The 18464-nt window shown below is 38.3% G+C and overlaps 1 protein-coding gene across 2 annotated transcripts; it reads right to left on the bottom strand.

The window, feature by feature from the left end:
* On the bottom strand, positions 1220–11248 carry LOC109213004. 2 transcript variants are annotated; one of them, XM_019376752.1, is made up of 13 exons: positions 11191–11248; positions 10860–11059; positions 8347–8476; positions 8163–8265; positions 6743–6866; positions 5858–5923; positions 5092–5130; positions 4165–4245; positions 4016–4063; positions 3216–3266; positions 2956–3024; positions 2158–2406; positions 1220–1979 (listed from the first exon to the last, which is right to left on the bottom strand). In XM_019376752.1, the coding sequence occupies exons 2-13, from the start codon at positions 11007–11009 to the stop codon at positions 1740–1742; spliced, it is 1350 nt and encodes a 449-aa protein (XP_019232297.1). In that variant the 5' UTR covers positions 11010–11059; positions 11191–11248; the 3' UTR covers positions 1220–1739. The 2 variants fall into 2 exon arrangements, with proteins under 2 accessions (XP_019232297.1, XP_019232300.1); XM_019376755.1 differs by having other exon boundaries at positions 8347–8467.

Below are 18464 nucleotides of genomic sequence, written 5' to 3'. Positions count from 1 at the left end.
CCCAGACCAGAGCCCGAGGACGAATGATGCACCGAGATTCGGACATGGGCGAACATGAAAGGAATCGAGCTCGAGCAAACGAAGAATCAAGGCTAAAGGAAAGGCGGTTAGAAATGACAAACGAGGGGCCGAAATATCCGCCCTAGACCGGATACTACGACACAAATCTCACCCGATGTCGGCTGCCTATCGTGATTTACTAGAGGAGAAAGATTTTTACCTTATTTAGACTTGTACTAGGATTGAAACTCCCCTGCTATATAAAGGGGAGAACCCGTACATTTTTCACTCACTGTTAGCACGCATATCAAAGCAATAAAGATCATTTTTGTTCTCTGGCTACTGTTCATAGTGTTCTTCAGCTGCTTATTTATTTATTGCAACCGAGCCCGTCTCGATGGCCCGATTGGAGCCAATTTTCAGTGTTCACCCTGAAGCCAGGCTTAATTGCCCATCACGTTTGGTTTCTCTTTAATTTAATTGCTTGTTGTCCATAAATCATTCATGTTAAATTGAATCACGTATCATTTAAACTTCGTACAAATTCTATTGTTACTCATTTTAAGGGTAAATAACATTAGATTACACTTGCGAGATTATAAGAAAATAATGCGATTAATAACTTCACGTTGTACTTTATATTTGGTTTTATGACATAACAATTTGTAGATTTCTGGTGTGTAATCGTCATATGCTTTTCCGGTTGCATTTAAAGTTTTTTCTGGTCTTGTTTTATTGATTCACCTACTTATAGCTTCTCTGTATTTGACAAGATATATCCAATGAAATACTCAAATATTATCAGCAACAATAAAACTTCCAAAGTATGCTTCTACTGATGATAGAAGTAAAGACAGTAGACATACATTTTAATCAACTAGTCAATATACCACCAAAGGATATATCCAATGAAATACTCAAATATTATCAGCAACAATAAAACTTCCAAAGTATGCTTCTACTGATGATAGAAGTAAAGACAGTAGACATACATTTTAATCAACTAGTCAATATACCACCAAAGGATGTGGTGCAGTGGATGGGACTGCTCCTCCCTTAACCAGAGATCTCGAGTTCGAGCCCCGGGTATGGAAAAATCCTTGGTAGCGAGCGCTCCCCCCGAATGGGCCCCTACGCGGCGCGAATCCCGATATAGTCGGGCCGGCCATGTAGAAGTCCTCAATCATGGTTAATATATTGAAAAAGAAAGAATCATTAGTCAGTATACAAAAACCACTTTTGTTAAATTGTGTCAAAAATTACAGACAAATAATCACAAGATAATTTGATTTGTCTCAGCTGCACCATGAAGACAGATTTCAATTTTCAGCACTGGCCAGGCCTAACTATACAAGATCGAATCATAAAGTGAAACAAAAAAATGAGAAGATAAAGGCAATGATTCTTTTTACAATGTAAGACCAACCCCGGTTACATTCATCATTTCATTTTTATTTACGGTAGAAGCATGCATTATCTAGGTAGGAGACTGCAGGAGTGGAAAAAAAGCTTTCTGTTTACCTATCCCCTTGGACAAAAATCTACAAGCGGGGCGGATGCTTTCCATTCTTTAACTAAGAAAAGAAACAATAACAAGAATACATCCTGCAGCAGGCTCAACCCTTGGACAATCACCGACGAGTCATCTCCCTCATGTCTTGAGTGTCCCCCTTACAATTACCTCAGGCATACAAACTTAACCTGGATGGACAAATGAAGATTGGGAAAGGTTGATTACATCAGGGATGAGCAGAATGCCGGCCCTTTGGTGGAACATATAAAGCATCACCACAATCAATTGGAGTATGCATAAGTGGGTTCCATCTATCAAACACTATTCTGCCACCTCGGCCAATCCTTCCACGAGAGTTAAATGTGCATGCAGCCAGACCATTTCCCATTGGAGGTAAAATACCCGCAGCTGCCATATTCTCTGGATCAAGAGGTTTAGTGAACAGGAGAAGTGGCTCAGTTGGATCCTACATCAAACCCATAAGAGCGAAGTCTGATAATTAGTTTAGTACTACAACTGCATTATCTTCTATGCTGTGTTGTGCTTATGTGAAAAGGAATACGAGTAACTCATATACAAACATATGAATGACTGTAGAGGAGAGAGTAAAAAAGGAATAAATTTACTAGAGAGTAGGTACGCACCAATTTGTGGAGCCATCCATATGGGACATATCGCCTCTTTAACTCTCGCTCGCGCCTCATGCTTCCAGCAGAAGCCATTACTGGCTTTGAGTCAGAGAAAAGATTTGGTGAGACAGCAGACTGAGCATGTGGACGGCTAATAGCAGCGTCATCCGAGTCCATGTATTCCTCCTCACTTGAACCAACCTTAGTTGGGAACGAAGGAAATCCAGGCAGAGCCAACGTGTCCTCAAAAAGCTCAATTTCATTCTGACAACCGAAAAAGTCTTACTATCAATTCAGAATTAAACCACATTCCCACATAAATGACCGCAGAGAACTTATACCATGAAGAGCGGAGAAGCAGTTATGGTGCTAAAAGACATTGAATTGAAGAGGCCATGGTAATATGGCAGTTGACAAAAGGGCAGTTAGCTAAGTAAGATCTACCCCATCATCAACGATACTACTGCCATAAAGAGTTACTCCACTTTAACCTATCCAAAATGGTTTAGTTCCACCAGCCCATTCTTCACAACCAACTTTTAATGGATTACTGAAATGTTCTCCTCCAGTACTACAATTGAAGTTAATTCATAGCAGCACATATAATCTAATAAAGTCTCAATTTCATATAACTCAGAAAGCAATGATTATTAAACAGAGAGCAGGCACACTTCATAAAATGCTGTCTCCTGTTATGACGCGACAGAAGTAATTAAATTGTGGATTGTCAAATAGCAATATCACATCTGCAAGTAGGTATCACTAGCGTAAAAGTTGCAAAGGATAAAGAAGATAATATCATACTCCACATACCTTGTGTTTCATTTGGAGTCTCTGAAGACTAACCTCACTCTCCACAACCTCTCGTTTCTTCTCCTCTCTCTGCATATAATAACGTCAAAGGAGTTGAAATGCTGATTAGGTGATCAGATAGATTGACTTTCTATAGGTTTGTAATTTCTTCATTTTGTGGTAACCAGCTAATAACGATAACAGAACATGCTCTCCATATCTTCCCATTGCACTTGTTTTTTTGTAAGTCTTTGACATTGCAATAGCTAAGAAAGACAAACCTTGATGAGAGCCTCGAGAATGGTCTTTGCTTGGTCAAGGTTGCGCCTAACCTGCAGAATTTTGAGTCATATAAGATTCTTTGCATTACAATTCAATTTGAAAAAGAAGTTGACACAATATCTGTTCATCTGTAGACAGCAGACCCTGCACGAGAAACAATATCTGTTCATCTGTAGACAGCAGAGCCCATGCACGAGATGCTTATCCCTCTTACCAAGTATATGGGAGGCGTGCTAGAGGAAATCATGTAGAGCAACAGCTTTTGTTTCCTAGTTCGTTATTTTTATATCACCAGACAATCATTTTTGAGAGAATTTATATCAAATAAGCAATGACGCCAAGTGAGGGCACCAAGAACATTGGCAAGAATGACCTACAATGTGCAACTTAAAATCTCACCATCTTAAAAAGATGTTCAAATCCATTGCTGAAAACAGGGAGGTTGAAACACAAAAAGTGTGATTATCTGGCTTGGTGTTACAATACCATGTTCAAACCATGCAGAAGTTGAAGATAGATTGGATGATACTACAAAAAGTACAGAATGAAGGAAATGAGGGTGATAAAGAAAGGTCAGCTGGTTGTGCAAAAAGTTTATAATATGGGTTGCCAGCAGACTAAGAAAGATGCTGAGCAAGATCGTCATAAAAGAGTGGCCTGGGCTAATAAGCAGGGCAAGGACACGATAAAACAACCACAAATGAAAGCCCTGTTTGGTAATTTTTTTTTTTTGGGTTTCTGGTTGTCAGAACACACAGGAGAAACGAATTAAGAACTCTATCTGTAATTCCACGCTCACCTGGCGAAGCTTTTCAAATGACTGCACATTGTTTTCCCTCCTTTGCATCTATGACAGAAAAAGGGAAGAAACTAAAATACATCATAACAAATCATCAAGGCCGATAATTTTAAAAAGAAGATTAGGTCAAAGTAATCAGAGTCGCATACCCTCCTTGTGTGAAGCCTGTGAGCCTTCTCCCTTGGCCTAAATACATTATACGGATTGGTATCACTAACAGGTGGAGGAGGCTGCAAGAATGAAGATTGAAAACGCAGTCAGAATGTAATCACTTGTAACTGATGGAGTCACAAAATGGAACACCAACTTAAATACCATTATTCTCAAACGAAGGTGCATATACGAAATCCACCAAAACGAAATAAAGAAAGGAACGTGAAATCTTTTCATTAGGAATGATATCACCGGTCACATGTTAAAGAAAGTTGGTGCAATTAGGAATGCAGATGCAGCAATATTTCATGTGAGAATTGTTACACGAAAATATTGACCAACTGGGAAAACAGATGCAAGAATATGTGATTGACTGAGAATATGTCAGCAATCATATAAACAATACCTTCAGTTGAAATTGGAAAAACAGGAGATCACAATGAAAAATGAACAGCGAGCACGGTGAGCAATTTGCTGGTTTGTATACAAAGATATAAGCCCATAATCTTATGTCACCATATTTACCAACCGAAGACACGACCCAAGAAGTCTCATTATCATTATATGACCACCGAATCACAATACTATATCAGGCTGAAGAGATATTTAAAAACCAACAGTAGAAAGAGTGGCAGGTCATTTATTAACATAAATTCAAAAATGGAATCTTTGACTTTAAGAGGCTAACTATCTCAAGATATCTCTCTTTTTTTCCTGATGAGTCGGTCTGAAGATTAAAATTCAAATGATAAAACCATCAGAGAAATTTCGGGGAGGTGAATATCCCTGCATTTTTTCTACAGAACAAACTGATGAGATTATGGAAGGCAAAGACAATTGCTTGACGAACCATATTTGTACTATGCGTGACACCAATGCAATTACTTACATCTGGACTACAAATACAAAAATTAAAACTTGACCTGCAAACGCCGAAGAATAGGCTTCTGCCACCGTTCCCGCTGATAGACAACAAATGCAAATTCCCAAGAAAAAAAGATGTGTGAGAATTCATCTTTAATATACCAATTTACTAAGATTCCACCAACCCTGATAAAAAAAGAAAATATGATAACACCCATTGATCAAGCAACTGAAGCCCTTTGCAGTTTGGTATATAACTGAATAATCACTGAGATATCAAGAAACATATCAATAAAAGAGCTCTTATCATACTAAAGTCCACCATATTTAAAATTGAATAGGAAGTTCAAAAAAGAAATAGAAAGTTCTAAGCATTAAGTCATATAACCACACACAAATAAGATTTATAGATGTTTGAACAACACAGCTTGTTAGAACTCTATATGTCCAGTAAATTAGGTCTTTTTCTATCATATCCATTCACAACTATTTAAGATACATAGTTCAGCCATCCCAAATGATCCAAACTTAAATTATTGTTCATAAAGGATTACATTAGAACCTATTGCATACAGCTGTTGATAATAAAACATGATCTGATGTTTAACAGGACAAATTCATCTGTAGACTTGCTGATTACAATGGCCAAAAATGATCTTACTAATATAAGAATAAGTGGAGAGGAACTTCTTTCTTGTATGCATACAAATATCTGTTCCAATACCAACATCGATGATCTCTCAAATATTTACTGTCTTCATCGAATTACACAACATAAAATGGTGTCGTTAAACCACACATAATAAATTGGTGAGGGATTGGTACCTTGTCTTTCCAGTAAGTATAAACTGACTGGAAAACTCCATATTTGATTGTTAGAGATTGCAGTGCCTAGATTTCAGGAAAAAGAAAGAAAGAAAGATGAACAATTAGACTCAACGCAAGCCAACTCTTCAAAAAATAAGTAAGACTACCGAATTGCAACACACTCAGAGAAGCAAAACAGTATCATGAAAGAAAATCAGTCATGTCATCCAGAACTAGGATCACGCAATAAGCAGAAAGCTCTTCTACATGTTATGTGTTTGGAACTGAAGAAACAAAAATACTTCCCCACATAAGGTTGCCCCATACTTGAAGAATACACATATTCAATACATTGACATAAGTTGCAAACTAATGCTTCCCAGTGAAGCAGTAATTTTCAGACATCTCCTATTAAAGATGTCATCCCTTTCCATTGACCTGACAAAAAGCATACCGGAACATGGCAAGTTTCAACTTGACAGTAAAAAGTTCCAATGAACCAAACAACTAAAAGACATTATCTGGCACTAGAAAACTATTACCCATGATGACTCTTGAAAATACCCCCATGCACCCCTTAAGATTATGTAGTTCATCGCATCACTTAGTCAAGAAACAAAAGCAGGTCTAGAAAAAGAAGGGAATGGTTTTGGTTCTTCATCTGATCATGTGACACATGCCACTAAGAAGTTTGTTGCATTCTTGCAGGTAGCGTAAGAGGTAAACAAAAATAATGAACACATGTTCTCTACAAAGCCCACACTAACAACAAAAAGATGAACTTAATACCAGAACAACAGTATCAACTACTCTAAAGGAGACTCTTTTGGATAACAAAACAAAGCAACAAAAAGGTCAAAGTAAAACCAGCTAAAGACACAGATTAAGCAGAGCTATTTTCACCTCAACAGCAGCATCAAAACTTAGGATCACCGGGATAGGTGAGCCAAGAGTAGGAGTAATCACTCCTGCTCTTTCTCGGGCCTTGTGATCTAAAACCTCTAATTTGTGCAGAATAGTCTCCAGCCTATATCAGGCAACAAATAATGTCAGGATAAGCTATCCAAAATTCAAATCATGAACAAGGTTTATACGATTGGTTAGGGGAAAAAAAGATATCTAGTGAAACTCCTACAGATGAAAGCAAAAAGTTGGAGCAAATACAGAATAATGATTAGATAATATAGTATTGAGGGGGAATGAGAGCAGTTTGAGGGAATGGTGCATAGTACTCCAACTGAGTTGGAGAGCAACAAGGACAAAAGAAAAGCTCAAAAAGAAATAGCCTGGTCTGTTACTTAGCGAACTCTAGGAGAAATTGTAAGGATAGACCAACGAAAGAAAGCATTCTATGCTGCTAGAGCTGATGAAACTCAAGAAAGGAAAACGAGCTAGTGACAAACAAGTTTTCGACATATCAGAAATAGTACCTCACATTTAGTTAAAAATCAGGTTAGAAAATGGATGAACCACTTATAGCAAATAGATACGGACTGCCAGACAATGAGCAGAAGACTATTGATCATGACAAGGTCAAGGTAGGTAACCTAAGAAGATCACAAGAATCATGAGCTTTTGCTCATCCATGCCATATAACATGTTGTGATTGTCTTCACAAGCTTTGTCCTCCAGAGCCTGGTAAAGATACCACAAGACTGGCTTGAGTGCCAATGTGGTTTAAAGCATCAAAAAGTAAAGTCAGGTTTCACTATCGATGCACACTGGAGCACTTCAGGCAACAATGGCAAGATCAGAAAAGAGTCGCTTTTCCTAAAAATTGGGCTTTCATGAATTATTAGCAACTATCTATGCAGCACTTTAATTTGCTAATGTATAGCTTAAGGAGTTGTTATATGGATATATAATGGCATCATTCTATCTCCTATTTTCCTCCTTAAATATTGATTTGTAGGTTGCCTAAGCTCTGTTGTCATGGTCATACGCGTGATTAGAGCCTGATGAGTTACCGCCTATAATGGAACCTGCACAGAAAATATCCATAATCCTTTTCTTTTTGGTTTTGGATAAGATACAGTAAAATATATCCACATCCATAATCCTTGGATAGGTTTTAGCAGGTCTAACTTCTTTTAACTGAATGAATAGTTACAAGTACCAGAATTCACCATTTCCGGAGAAACAATCTTAAACAGTGTAATATATGCGTTCATTCAAAAAGAAAAAAAAGAAAGACCAAGTATAAGGAAGAAACAGACAGTAATCATTCAAAGTACATTATTTGAGTTAAAAAAACTGCCAAACCAATTAAATGGACAGTGAACATAACACGATATACATGTAGGATATCCAGTATGATTTTTACTTTTCAGCTGCAAGAGCTTTTCTCTCTCTGTTTATGTCTTGAAGCCAATCTTCATCCTCATTGTCAAGATCGTACTCAACAAATTCTCCAATCTCGGCCCGGGCTATAGTTAATTTGATAAAGTTTCATAAGTTATTATCAACTTTGAAGTAAAATAAAAATACTAGCCATGTTCTTCACATACCTCCTCTAGCGTGTATATAAGATGTTGGCTGAGCAAAAGTGCGTGAATAATCTCTTTCATATGTATCCACCACCACATACTCAGGTATAGGTATTTCAGGAACCAACTTCTTGCTAGAAGTCTGTTGTACCTAAGCAATAAGTTTTTCCAGCAAAATCAGTTTAGCTTTAAATACAACTTATCCAGATATTAAGCCTAAATTCCACATCTTATTCTGCACCATAAACTTCACAGTTTCAAAAATATTCTACGATCCTAGTATATAACTTCCAGTGCAAGTTTAAAGCAAGAACTGTTTCCTCAAAATGGAAAAAAATAAATAATTGTTAAGATTTCTTTATTAATAATTACAAAAACAAAACAAATATAAAAATAAAAGGACAAGTGGACTTTTGTAGGTAAGCTGATCGCGTCTAAAATATAAGGAAACCAAAATGGATTATTGAATATCTATTTTCCCCTCTCACTTAAAAACAGATGGCCATTCCCCGACGTAGTCGAGTGTAGTGCACAGCAACATGACTTTAACATCTCAAATTATCCTTCTAGTCTTTAGGATATATACCAGCTTTATGGCTATGGCTGAGTCACTTCCTGGGAAGAAACAATTGGGGAAACTCTTAAATGATCACAAGTCATTTTCTCGAAATATTCATCATTGATTGAACTAAAAATCATTCACCTTGTTTCCTGGTGCTTCAAAAGTAGAATAGGTTAAACATATCAAAATATTTGATTATACCCATTGTAGTAGACTTTGCACCTTAGTGTGTCGCACAATGAACTTCACCCAAAAATGCTTTCACACCAAAGATGGCTGAAGGATTCGATTAGGGGAAATAGGGATTCTCAATCTCACCTAAAACCATCAAGACCTTTAAATTCTTACAACAAGTACTTTACAATCCCAAAGATTTCTCCATCTCTTAAAGAAAACCACAAAATGATAGGAGCGACAGTTCACGTTCATGCTTCATCATTCAAAATGAAAGAAGGAAGCCTTATCAAGCAAGTAAACCGCTTGGCAGTTGGCTCATACTTTTGTTCATTCAATAATACTAAACCATCAGTAACACTGACCCAAAAAAAAAAAAATACTAAACCATCAATGACTACTGCCCATTTATAGAATGAGGAGACTTATGATAACTTATAGAATCTCCTATTTTAATTAGAGACCAACAAAACCGAAAAGGCAGTATAAAGGGGGTTTCCCTTGAAGACAGTTGTGCAAATAAGACTTAGAAATAGAAACAACTAAAACAGAACAGCATATCAGATGCTAATCTAAAAACCACTAAGTCCATAGGTATGCATCTCTTAAGCAACTTGGAGAACATCTCTTAGTTTAATGAAATGGAATTCCTACCTTTCTTGGATATGTTCACCAATGTGCCTGATAAAACCAGAACCCTCTATGTTAACCGATACCTATATATAGTCATCAGCTTGATCTAACAAGATAAGTATTAAGTACACAACACCAATAGAACCCATGAAACACACTGTCATACAAGCTTTAGTCTTTCTTGAGCATCATAACTTATCTTATCACAAATTTGTGCTAGAAAATATTGTTTTGAGCGTATGTTCCAAAAATGTAGTAAAACTTTCTGATTTCAGTTCCAAAACTAAGAATCCTGTTAATTCAGCCAAAGCTGCCAATTATTACCTTCTAATCTAACAAAGAGAAGTCTAAACTATTCATGCTTAAAAAAAACTGAGTTGCATGGTATGCATTATACTTCCAATAAGAGGGAAAATAAAATACCAAAAATATTCCCCTTTGTTTAACCAAAGCATGAAAATTATATTAGCACATACATATTAGTCAAGAAATTATTCTTGGAGCCAAAAACAAAAAACATTGAAGAATTAGGGACATTGGCATTGTTATCCATAATTTATCAACAAAGTAAAGATCACCAGGACAAAAATTTCACAGAAAAAATGAAAAACTCAGTGCTCATATATTGCATCCTTCTAATAGATAATATCTGCATGATCTTCTCAATATTGAGAAAGAAAATAGAGACCTAACCCGTCATTTCATCTGCACAACTCAAATATAGATCACTGGGCTATGAAAATTCACAGAACAAATGAAAAGCTAATGTTCGTTATATGCATCTTCCTAATAGACATGATCTGCCTCAATATTAAGGAAGAAAAAGAGACCTAAATTGCCTTCTTTTTTGTGATGGTGGTGTCCAGGCCAACTAGCGCACACCCCGATTATTTCACCGGGTACCTACTACCTCCCACCAGTACAGGTACCGGATAACTCTACCCACTTAGGCTTGGGCAGAGAGATACGTAAACAGTCATTTCATCTGCATAGCTCAAATATACTTCTCTAGAGCGTTCATCTTCAAATACTGAGGCCACAATGTCAACACTAAACATAACTGCTATATACAATTTAAAAACATACACATGTCAAACCATACTGCAATAACAATCCAATAAAAACACGAATGCGGTAAAATATCAAAACTTGAGTTTGAGCAAACCTCAACATCAGCAGCTTCAGCAGCGAGACGAATGATATGATTGCGAGTATTAGACGGCGTATCATCATCCTCAAAATCCTTTACAGATTTTAGAATAGGTAACTTCTTGTGAATGTCAAGAGGGCGCGGCCTAAATGAGAGTCTACTCATTATCACCTCAACTCATTCTCCGGTCCACACAAACGACGCAAAATTTCACTCTGGGTTACGACAAACAAATAAACTCAAAATTAGTGGAAATTAGAGCAAAATTTAGTAATAAACCCATCAATTATAATGAAAATGAACTGTCAGCTTATTTTCAGAGTTCAAATACAACGGTCGAATTTACCTGTTTCCACGGGGCTAACTTGCTGAAAAAGAAAAAAAAGATCGAATATACAAGTGCTTAGGGCTTTTATAGGGCTTTTGGTAATTAGAGATGTCGGGTTAACCCGGAAAGTTGAGATCCCAGACCCGGGCACTTGATACATAATCAAAGACCACTCAAAGAATACTGCCATGTTTGGCGAGTCCTATGGTGATTTTTTTTTTTTTTTTTGGGATTTTTACCTTCCTATACCATATATGAAATCTTATTACCCTCAATGTTTAACGTTTGTGTTAATTACATTTCAGCATACCAAATTACCATTTATATACCATAATTCAAATTAGGGGTATAATTAATGCTTCATTTATATTAGGCGTTAATTTAGGAGCGTATATTCTCACATTTACCTTTACCCGCCTCTCTCTCCTCCCCCCTTCCCTCCCACACCCCCCACGTTTTACCTTCACTACCTCACGTTTACCATCAGTTGTCCTCTACAGACCCACGATTCTACAATTTTTTCTCTATTTAATTTCACAAAATCCCAATTTGAAGTTCCATCTGATTCAAGTTGAAGTAATCTTTCTCCCAAATCATGAAAAACATCAACACTCCCAAAAAAAACCTTCAAAATCCACATTAGCTGATATCCCATCTTTTGATTTGGGTGTTTTAACACCAAAATCACCACCAAAAAAAGCAAAATCTACACATGCAAGTGAACCTACTACTAACATTTCATCTCCTAGACAAATCCGTGCGGAGATGAGAACCAAGCTATTGCACGATGTTGATGCTGGTGGAGGTGCTAAACCAGTCGCGAAACAACTAAAACGAAAGGGGAAAGAGTTGTGTGAAGATGACGATTTTGTAGATTAGTTGTAATTGTGATTTTTAGACAGTTCATAGTTGTAGTTATTTTGTAGTTGTTTTGTAGTTATTTGGGTAAATTGTAGATAAGTGTGGGTTAAGGTATATTTTTTCACTTTTTGTATGCTGCTACATTTACCTTCATACTAACTACAATTAATCTACATTTTGTGAGTTACTTGAACTAACTGTTATATTTTTGTAGTTATAGAGCTGTGGTTACCTTTTTCTTCCTTCATGTTTGGAGATAACGTTTACATGTGTAGATGTCGTGTAGTATTTTGTAGTTATAGGTGTGGGTAGGCTGTTCTTTTTTAAGTTATATTTTGTAGTTATTGTGTAGTTATATGTAGATTACTGCTTCTTTTTTATGCAGTCTACTAATGTTAAATAATTTTGGCATTATTGGAATTTTTGACATGATTTCGTGTAGTTGAGAGAAAAAAGATGAAGAACAAATATAGGTTCGACAATTTGAGTACTGAGGACGATGTCCTGTAGTGTTTTGTAGTTATAGGTGTGGGTAGGCTGTTCTTTTTTAAGTTATATTTTGTAGTTATTGTGTAGTTATATGTAGATTACTGCTTCTTTTTTATGCAGTCTACTAATGTTAAATAATTTTAGCATTATTGGGATTTTTGACATGATTTCGTGTAGTTGAGAGAAAAAAGATGAAGAACAGATATAGGTTCGACAATTTGAGTACTGAGGACGATGAAGAACAATTTTGAATTCTACAATTTGTATTGCGTTGTTGAAGCTTCTGAAGCTCTATGTTGTTTTTGAATTGTAGTGAAAGAGAGAATAACGCAGCAATCAGATCTCTTTCCGTTTCAAATTTCGAATTTAACGTGGAAAGAATCAAACGCAGATTTTGTGCTTTTTTTTTTCGCGCGTTTTAAATGGCAGAATCTGCCTAATTATGGATTGGTATATAAATTGTAATTAAAGTGTGGACTGGGCGGGTAATTAACAAATTATGCACATTTTTGATAATAAGGTTTCATATATGGTATAGTTAGAAAAAAATCCCTTTTTTTATAACCACTTCTTCGTTTCTCCGCTTTCTTTCGTTCATTATTAAAATAGTTCAAGAAAATAAATGTAGAGAAATATAAAATAGAACAGAAATCAATAAAAAATTATATATTAACTAATGGATCTTTTAGTTACATATTATTGTGTTAGAGACTTAGAGTCCAATGAATTATTTTACTTTCCAAAACCAAAAACTCTTCTTTTTTGAAACCTCATTATTAAAATAAAAAATTCTTAACTCTATATTAGGGTTAAGAATCCTATATAAGGGTTCTCGCTTCCTTCTTGCTTCCATCTAGGAAATTATCTTCTACTTTTCCCCTTTTATTCATTCCAATTACAAAACTGCAAATTATCCGAATTTTCTAAGATAAACTAAATAACACCATAGGTTAAACAAATGTTTTAAAATATAAAGTTGGAACTTGCATTTGTGTGAGGCGACCTTTAAAATTAGACCTGTCAAACGGGTTGGGTCGATCTACGAACCGGCTCATATGACCCATTAAAATTGACCCTTTAATCGGCCCATGACCCACAAAATCCTAATTGGACCAACCCATTAATTTAAGGGGCCCGGGCCGGGCTATAATATTTTGATCCACTGAACAGGATCGGACTTGAACCGGTAGCTGACTCACAGGCCCGGATCAGCTCACATATATATTCAGACAAGTGGTAAAAAATTAAATTCAAACATTGAAGAAAGAATATAGTACCACACTGTCACGACCCGAATTTCCCATCCTCGGGGGTCGTGATGGCGCCTACGTAGAAGCTAGGCAAGCCACGATATGTAGAAATTCTAACTCATTCATTTTAGTCCTTTTTAACAACTTAAATTAATAGGTGATCAACATTAAAATAATAGCGAAAGATGAAATCAAGCGGAAGACTTAGTCAAGTTAAATACCAAAATCAGTACAAGAATACCAATATATGCCTCTACCCAGAAACTGTTGTCACAATATCCACGGGCTGTCTATGAGTGCTACATACAATGTCTGGAAAAGGAAATACAGTCTGTCTCGGAAACAAGTGAAATCAGAACATATAAATAGATAGAAGAGAACGCCGGGCCTGCGGACGCCTGCAGGACTACCTCGGCTCTCTGGCTGGACTGAAGGCTGGCTCCCCAAATGCTACTGCCCAAATGCTGCTCCGAAATCTGCACATAGTGCAGAGTGTAGCACCAGCACAACCGACCCCATGTGCTGTTAAGTGTCTGGCTAGCACCAGACGCCAGATAAACTTGTGCAGTTATATAATATAAAGCGAAAAAATAAACAGGAATAAACAATTTAAATGGGAGGGGGTACACGCTACGGGGAAAATGTCAAACCCAGCAGGAACTTAAGAGAAATATGAGAGAACAACTCAGAATCTACAACAAATCAATAATAATACTGTTGCGGCGCGCAACCCGATCCCTTATCATTTAACACTGTTGCGGCGTGCAACCCGATCCAATATAACATTTGTTGCGGCGTGCAACCCGATCCATTATAACATTTGTTGCGGCGTGCAACCCGATCCATATTTTATATTGTTGCGGCGTGCAACCCGATCCATATATATATATATATATATATATATATATATATATATATAGTATTGTTACGGCGTGCAACCCGATCCATATTTTTATATTCCTTTAGCAACAATCATACCAAAGATCCCGGCAAGGGATGAACAATAAACTACACTATCCCGGCAAGGGATTCGACAATAATAGTAAATACGTCCCGGCAAGGGAGAATCAGTTATAACCAATCTTAACTCAACTCCTACTCATCTCAACTAACACCAATACTCAACCATAAGAAATTTTCCACGTAAACAGAGTTAATCTTTGCTCAATCTCGAGAATTATCATTTTAAGCATCCGTAGTATCATTTAAGAACACAACAATATCAATTTAAGACTCACGGTCATGCTCGATACCAACGTATAGATACTCATCACCATGCCTATACGCCGTACTCAACAAGAAGCAAATAGCAAATAGGACTCAACTCCTAATCCCTCAAGCTAAGGTTAGACCGAACACTTACCTCGAATTTCCACGGCCAACTCAATCCTCAAATACTGCTTTTCCTTTCGAATTCGGCTCCAAATCAATTGTATCTATACATAATCGACTTAATAACATCAATATATGCTAAATAATCCAATTCCAATACTTAATTATAGCTTTCTAATCATTCTTTCCAAAAGTTAAAAATTGACCGGGCCCGCTTGGTCGAAACACGAGGTTCGGACCAAAACTCGATCACCCATTCACCCACGAGCCCAAATATATAATTTATTCCAAAATTCGATCCCAAAACGAGGTCTATCACAAATAATAAAAAAGCCCTAACTCTACCCAAATTCCTAATTTTCTACCCTTAAGAACATGATTTAAGCCTAGAAATCTAATGGATTAATGAAAATTGAAGAAAATGAGTCTAAGATTACATACCTATGAATTGGTGGTGAAATCCCCTTTCAAAAATCGCCCAATTTGGAGTTTAGGTGAAGAAGTTATGAGTTTTGGAAGAAATCCCGTAATGGCTACTATTTTCTGGACTTTTAAAATAACTGGACGGATTTGGTCATCGCGTTCGCGATAAGTTCACCGTGTTCGCGATGAGTTAGGTCTGACAGACTATCGCGTTCGCAGAAGACGGCTCGCGTTCGCGATGCACAAAATGGTGACCCCTCCCCAGGCCCTTACCTTACGCGTTCGCGTGTGCATGGACGCGTTCGCGAAGGGTCTTCCCCCCCTCAGCCTCGTGTTTGCGTCTCAAGCTTCGCGTTCGCGAAGAAGAAATCTGGCACCTGGGAGATTTGCCTTACGCGTTCGCGAGAGGGTCCACGCGAGCACGAAGAGTAAAATCCCTGGGCACTGAACAGCAGAAACCTGTAACTTTTTGAGTTCCAAAAACCTTTCGAAACACATCCGAAACACACCCAAGCCCTCGGGGCTCAAAACCAAACATACGTACTAACTCAATAACATCATACGGACTTATCCGTGCGATCAAATCGCCAAAATAACAACGAATTAAACCTCAAAATCAATGAAATATTTCAAACTTCTTAAAACATCAACTTTTGCAATTTAGGTCTGAATCACGTCAAACGGATTCCGTTTCTTACCAAACTTCACAGAATTATCTTAAATCATATATAAGACCTATACTGGGCGCCGGAACCAAAATACGGGCCCGATACCAACATGTTCAAATCAAATTTCATTTCCAAATCCTTTAAAGTATTTCAGAAAACAATTTTCTTCAAAAATTCATTTCTCGGGTATGGGACCTCGGAATTTGATTCCGGGCATACGCCCAAGTCCCATATTTTCCTACAGACCCTCTGGGACCGTCCGATCATGGGTCTGGGTCCGTTTACCCAAAATATTGATCGAAGTCAACTTAAATGCATTTAAATCAAAAATTTCAATATTTCACAGATTTTTCACATAACAGCTTTTCGGTTACACGCCCGGGCTGCGCACGCAAATCGAGGTGAAGATAAAGAGGATTTTAAGGCCTTGGAACGCAGAATTCATTTTAAAAACAAGTGATGACCTTTTGGTTCATCACATTCTCCACCTCTAAAACAACCGTTCGTCCTCGAACGGACAGAGAAGGAAGTACCTGAGTCGAGGAAAAGATGGGTATAACGGCTCCGCATATCGGACTCGGACTCCCAGGTCGATGCCTCAGCAGGCTGACCTCTCCATTGAACACGAACAGAAGGAAAACTCTTCGATCTCAACTGACGAACCTGCCGGTCTAGAATAGCTACCGGCTCCTCCTCATAAGACAAGTCCTTGTCCAACTGGACGGTGCTGAAATCTAACACGTGGGATGGATCGCCGTGATACCTCCGAAGCATGGACACATGAAACACTGGATGCACGGCTGATAAGCTCGGCGGCAATGCAAGTCTATAAGCCACCTCTCCCACTCGATCAAGAATCTCAAACGGACCAATGAACCTAGGGCTAAGCTTGCTCTTCTTCCCAAACCTCATCACGCCCTTCATAGGCGAGACTCGAAGCAATACCCGCTCAACGACCATGAAAGCCAAATCTCGAAACCTGCGGTCGGCATAACTCTTTTGCCTGGACTGAGCTGAATGAAGCCTATCCTGAATGATCCTGACCTTGTCCAAGGCATCCTGAACCAGATACGTACCCAACAACCGAGCCTCTCCCAGTTCAAACCATCCAACCGGAGACCGACACCGCCTACCATATAAAGCCTCATAAGGAGCCATCTGGATACTCGACTGGTAGCTGTTGTTGTAGGCAAACTCCGCTAAAGGCAAAAACTGATCCCACGAGCCTCCAAAGTCAATAACACAAGCTCGGAGCATATCCTCCAAAATCTGAATAGTCTGCTCGGACTGCCCATCCGTCTGGGGATGAAATGCTGTGCTCAACTCAACCCGCGTGCCCAACTCTCGCTGAACTGCTCTCTAGAAATGCGAGGTAAACTGCGTACCTCGGTCCGAAATGATAGACACGGGCACACCATGAAGGCGAACAATCTCCTGGATATAGACCTCAGCTAACCTCTTAGAAGAATAGGAGACTGCCACAGGAATGAAATGCGCTGACTTGGTCAGCCTATCAACAATGACCCACACTGCATCGAACTTCTTCTGAGTCCGTGGGAGTCCAGTAACGAAGTCCATAGTGATCCGCTCCCACTTCCACTTGGGAAGCTCAATCCTCTGAAATGAACCACCGGGCCTCTGATGCTCGTACTTAACCTGCTGACAATTCAAACACCGAGCCACATATGCAATGATATCCTTCTTCATTCTCTGCCACCAATAATGCTGCCGCAAATCCTGATACATCTTCGCGGCGCCCGGATGAATAGAGTACCGAGAGCTATGGGCTTCCTCTAAAATCAACTCTCGAAGGCCATCCACATTAGGCACACAAACTCGACCCTGCAATCTCAAAACTCCATCATCACCTATGGTAACCTGCTTGGAACCTCCGTGCTGCATCGTGTCTCTAAGGACACACAAATGCGGATCATCATACTCCCGATCTCGGATACGCTCCAATAATGAAGAACGAGCGACTGTGCAAGCTAGCACACGACTGGGCTCAGAAATATCCAACCTCACAAACTGGTTGGCCAAAGCCTAAACATCCAAGGCAAGCGGTCTCTCACCGACCGGAATATAAGCTAAACTGCCCATACTGGCTGACTTCCTACTCAAGGCATCGGCCACCACATTAGCCTTTCCCGGATGATATAAAATGGTGATATCATAGTCTTTCAACAACTCCAACCACCTCCTGTGTCTCAAATTCAACTCCTTTTGCTTGAACAAATACTGCAGACTCTTGTGATCCGTGAACTCCTCA

Source organism: Nicotiana attenuata, chromosome 2 (assembly GCF_001879085.1).
Source record: "Nicotiana attenuata strain UT chromosome 2, NIATTr2, whole genome shotgun sequence".
Taxonomy (NCBI): domain Eukaryota; kingdom Viridiplantae; phylum Streptophyta; class Magnoliopsida; order Solanales; family Solanaceae; genus Nicotiana; species Nicotiana attenuata.
The sequence above is the reverse complement of the archived record's forward strand: the minus strand, read 5'-3'. Positions and strand labels throughout refer to the sequence as shown.

Bases quoted from the DNA above. Each gene is read 5' to 3' on its own strand.
- LOC109213004 (XM_019376752.1), bottom strand. From the start codon at position 11,009: ATGAGTAGACTCTCATTTAGGCCGCGCCCTCTTGACATTCACAAGAAG. The intron at 6,867-8,162 runs GTAAAAATCATA...TGCCTGATATAG, and splicing joins AAAGCTCTTGCAGCTGAAAA to GCTGGAGACTATTCTGCACA. The intron at 5,924-6,742 runs GTGAAAATAGCT...CCTGAAATCTAG, and splicing joins GTTTTGATGCTGCTGTTGAG to GCACTGCAATCTCTAACAAT.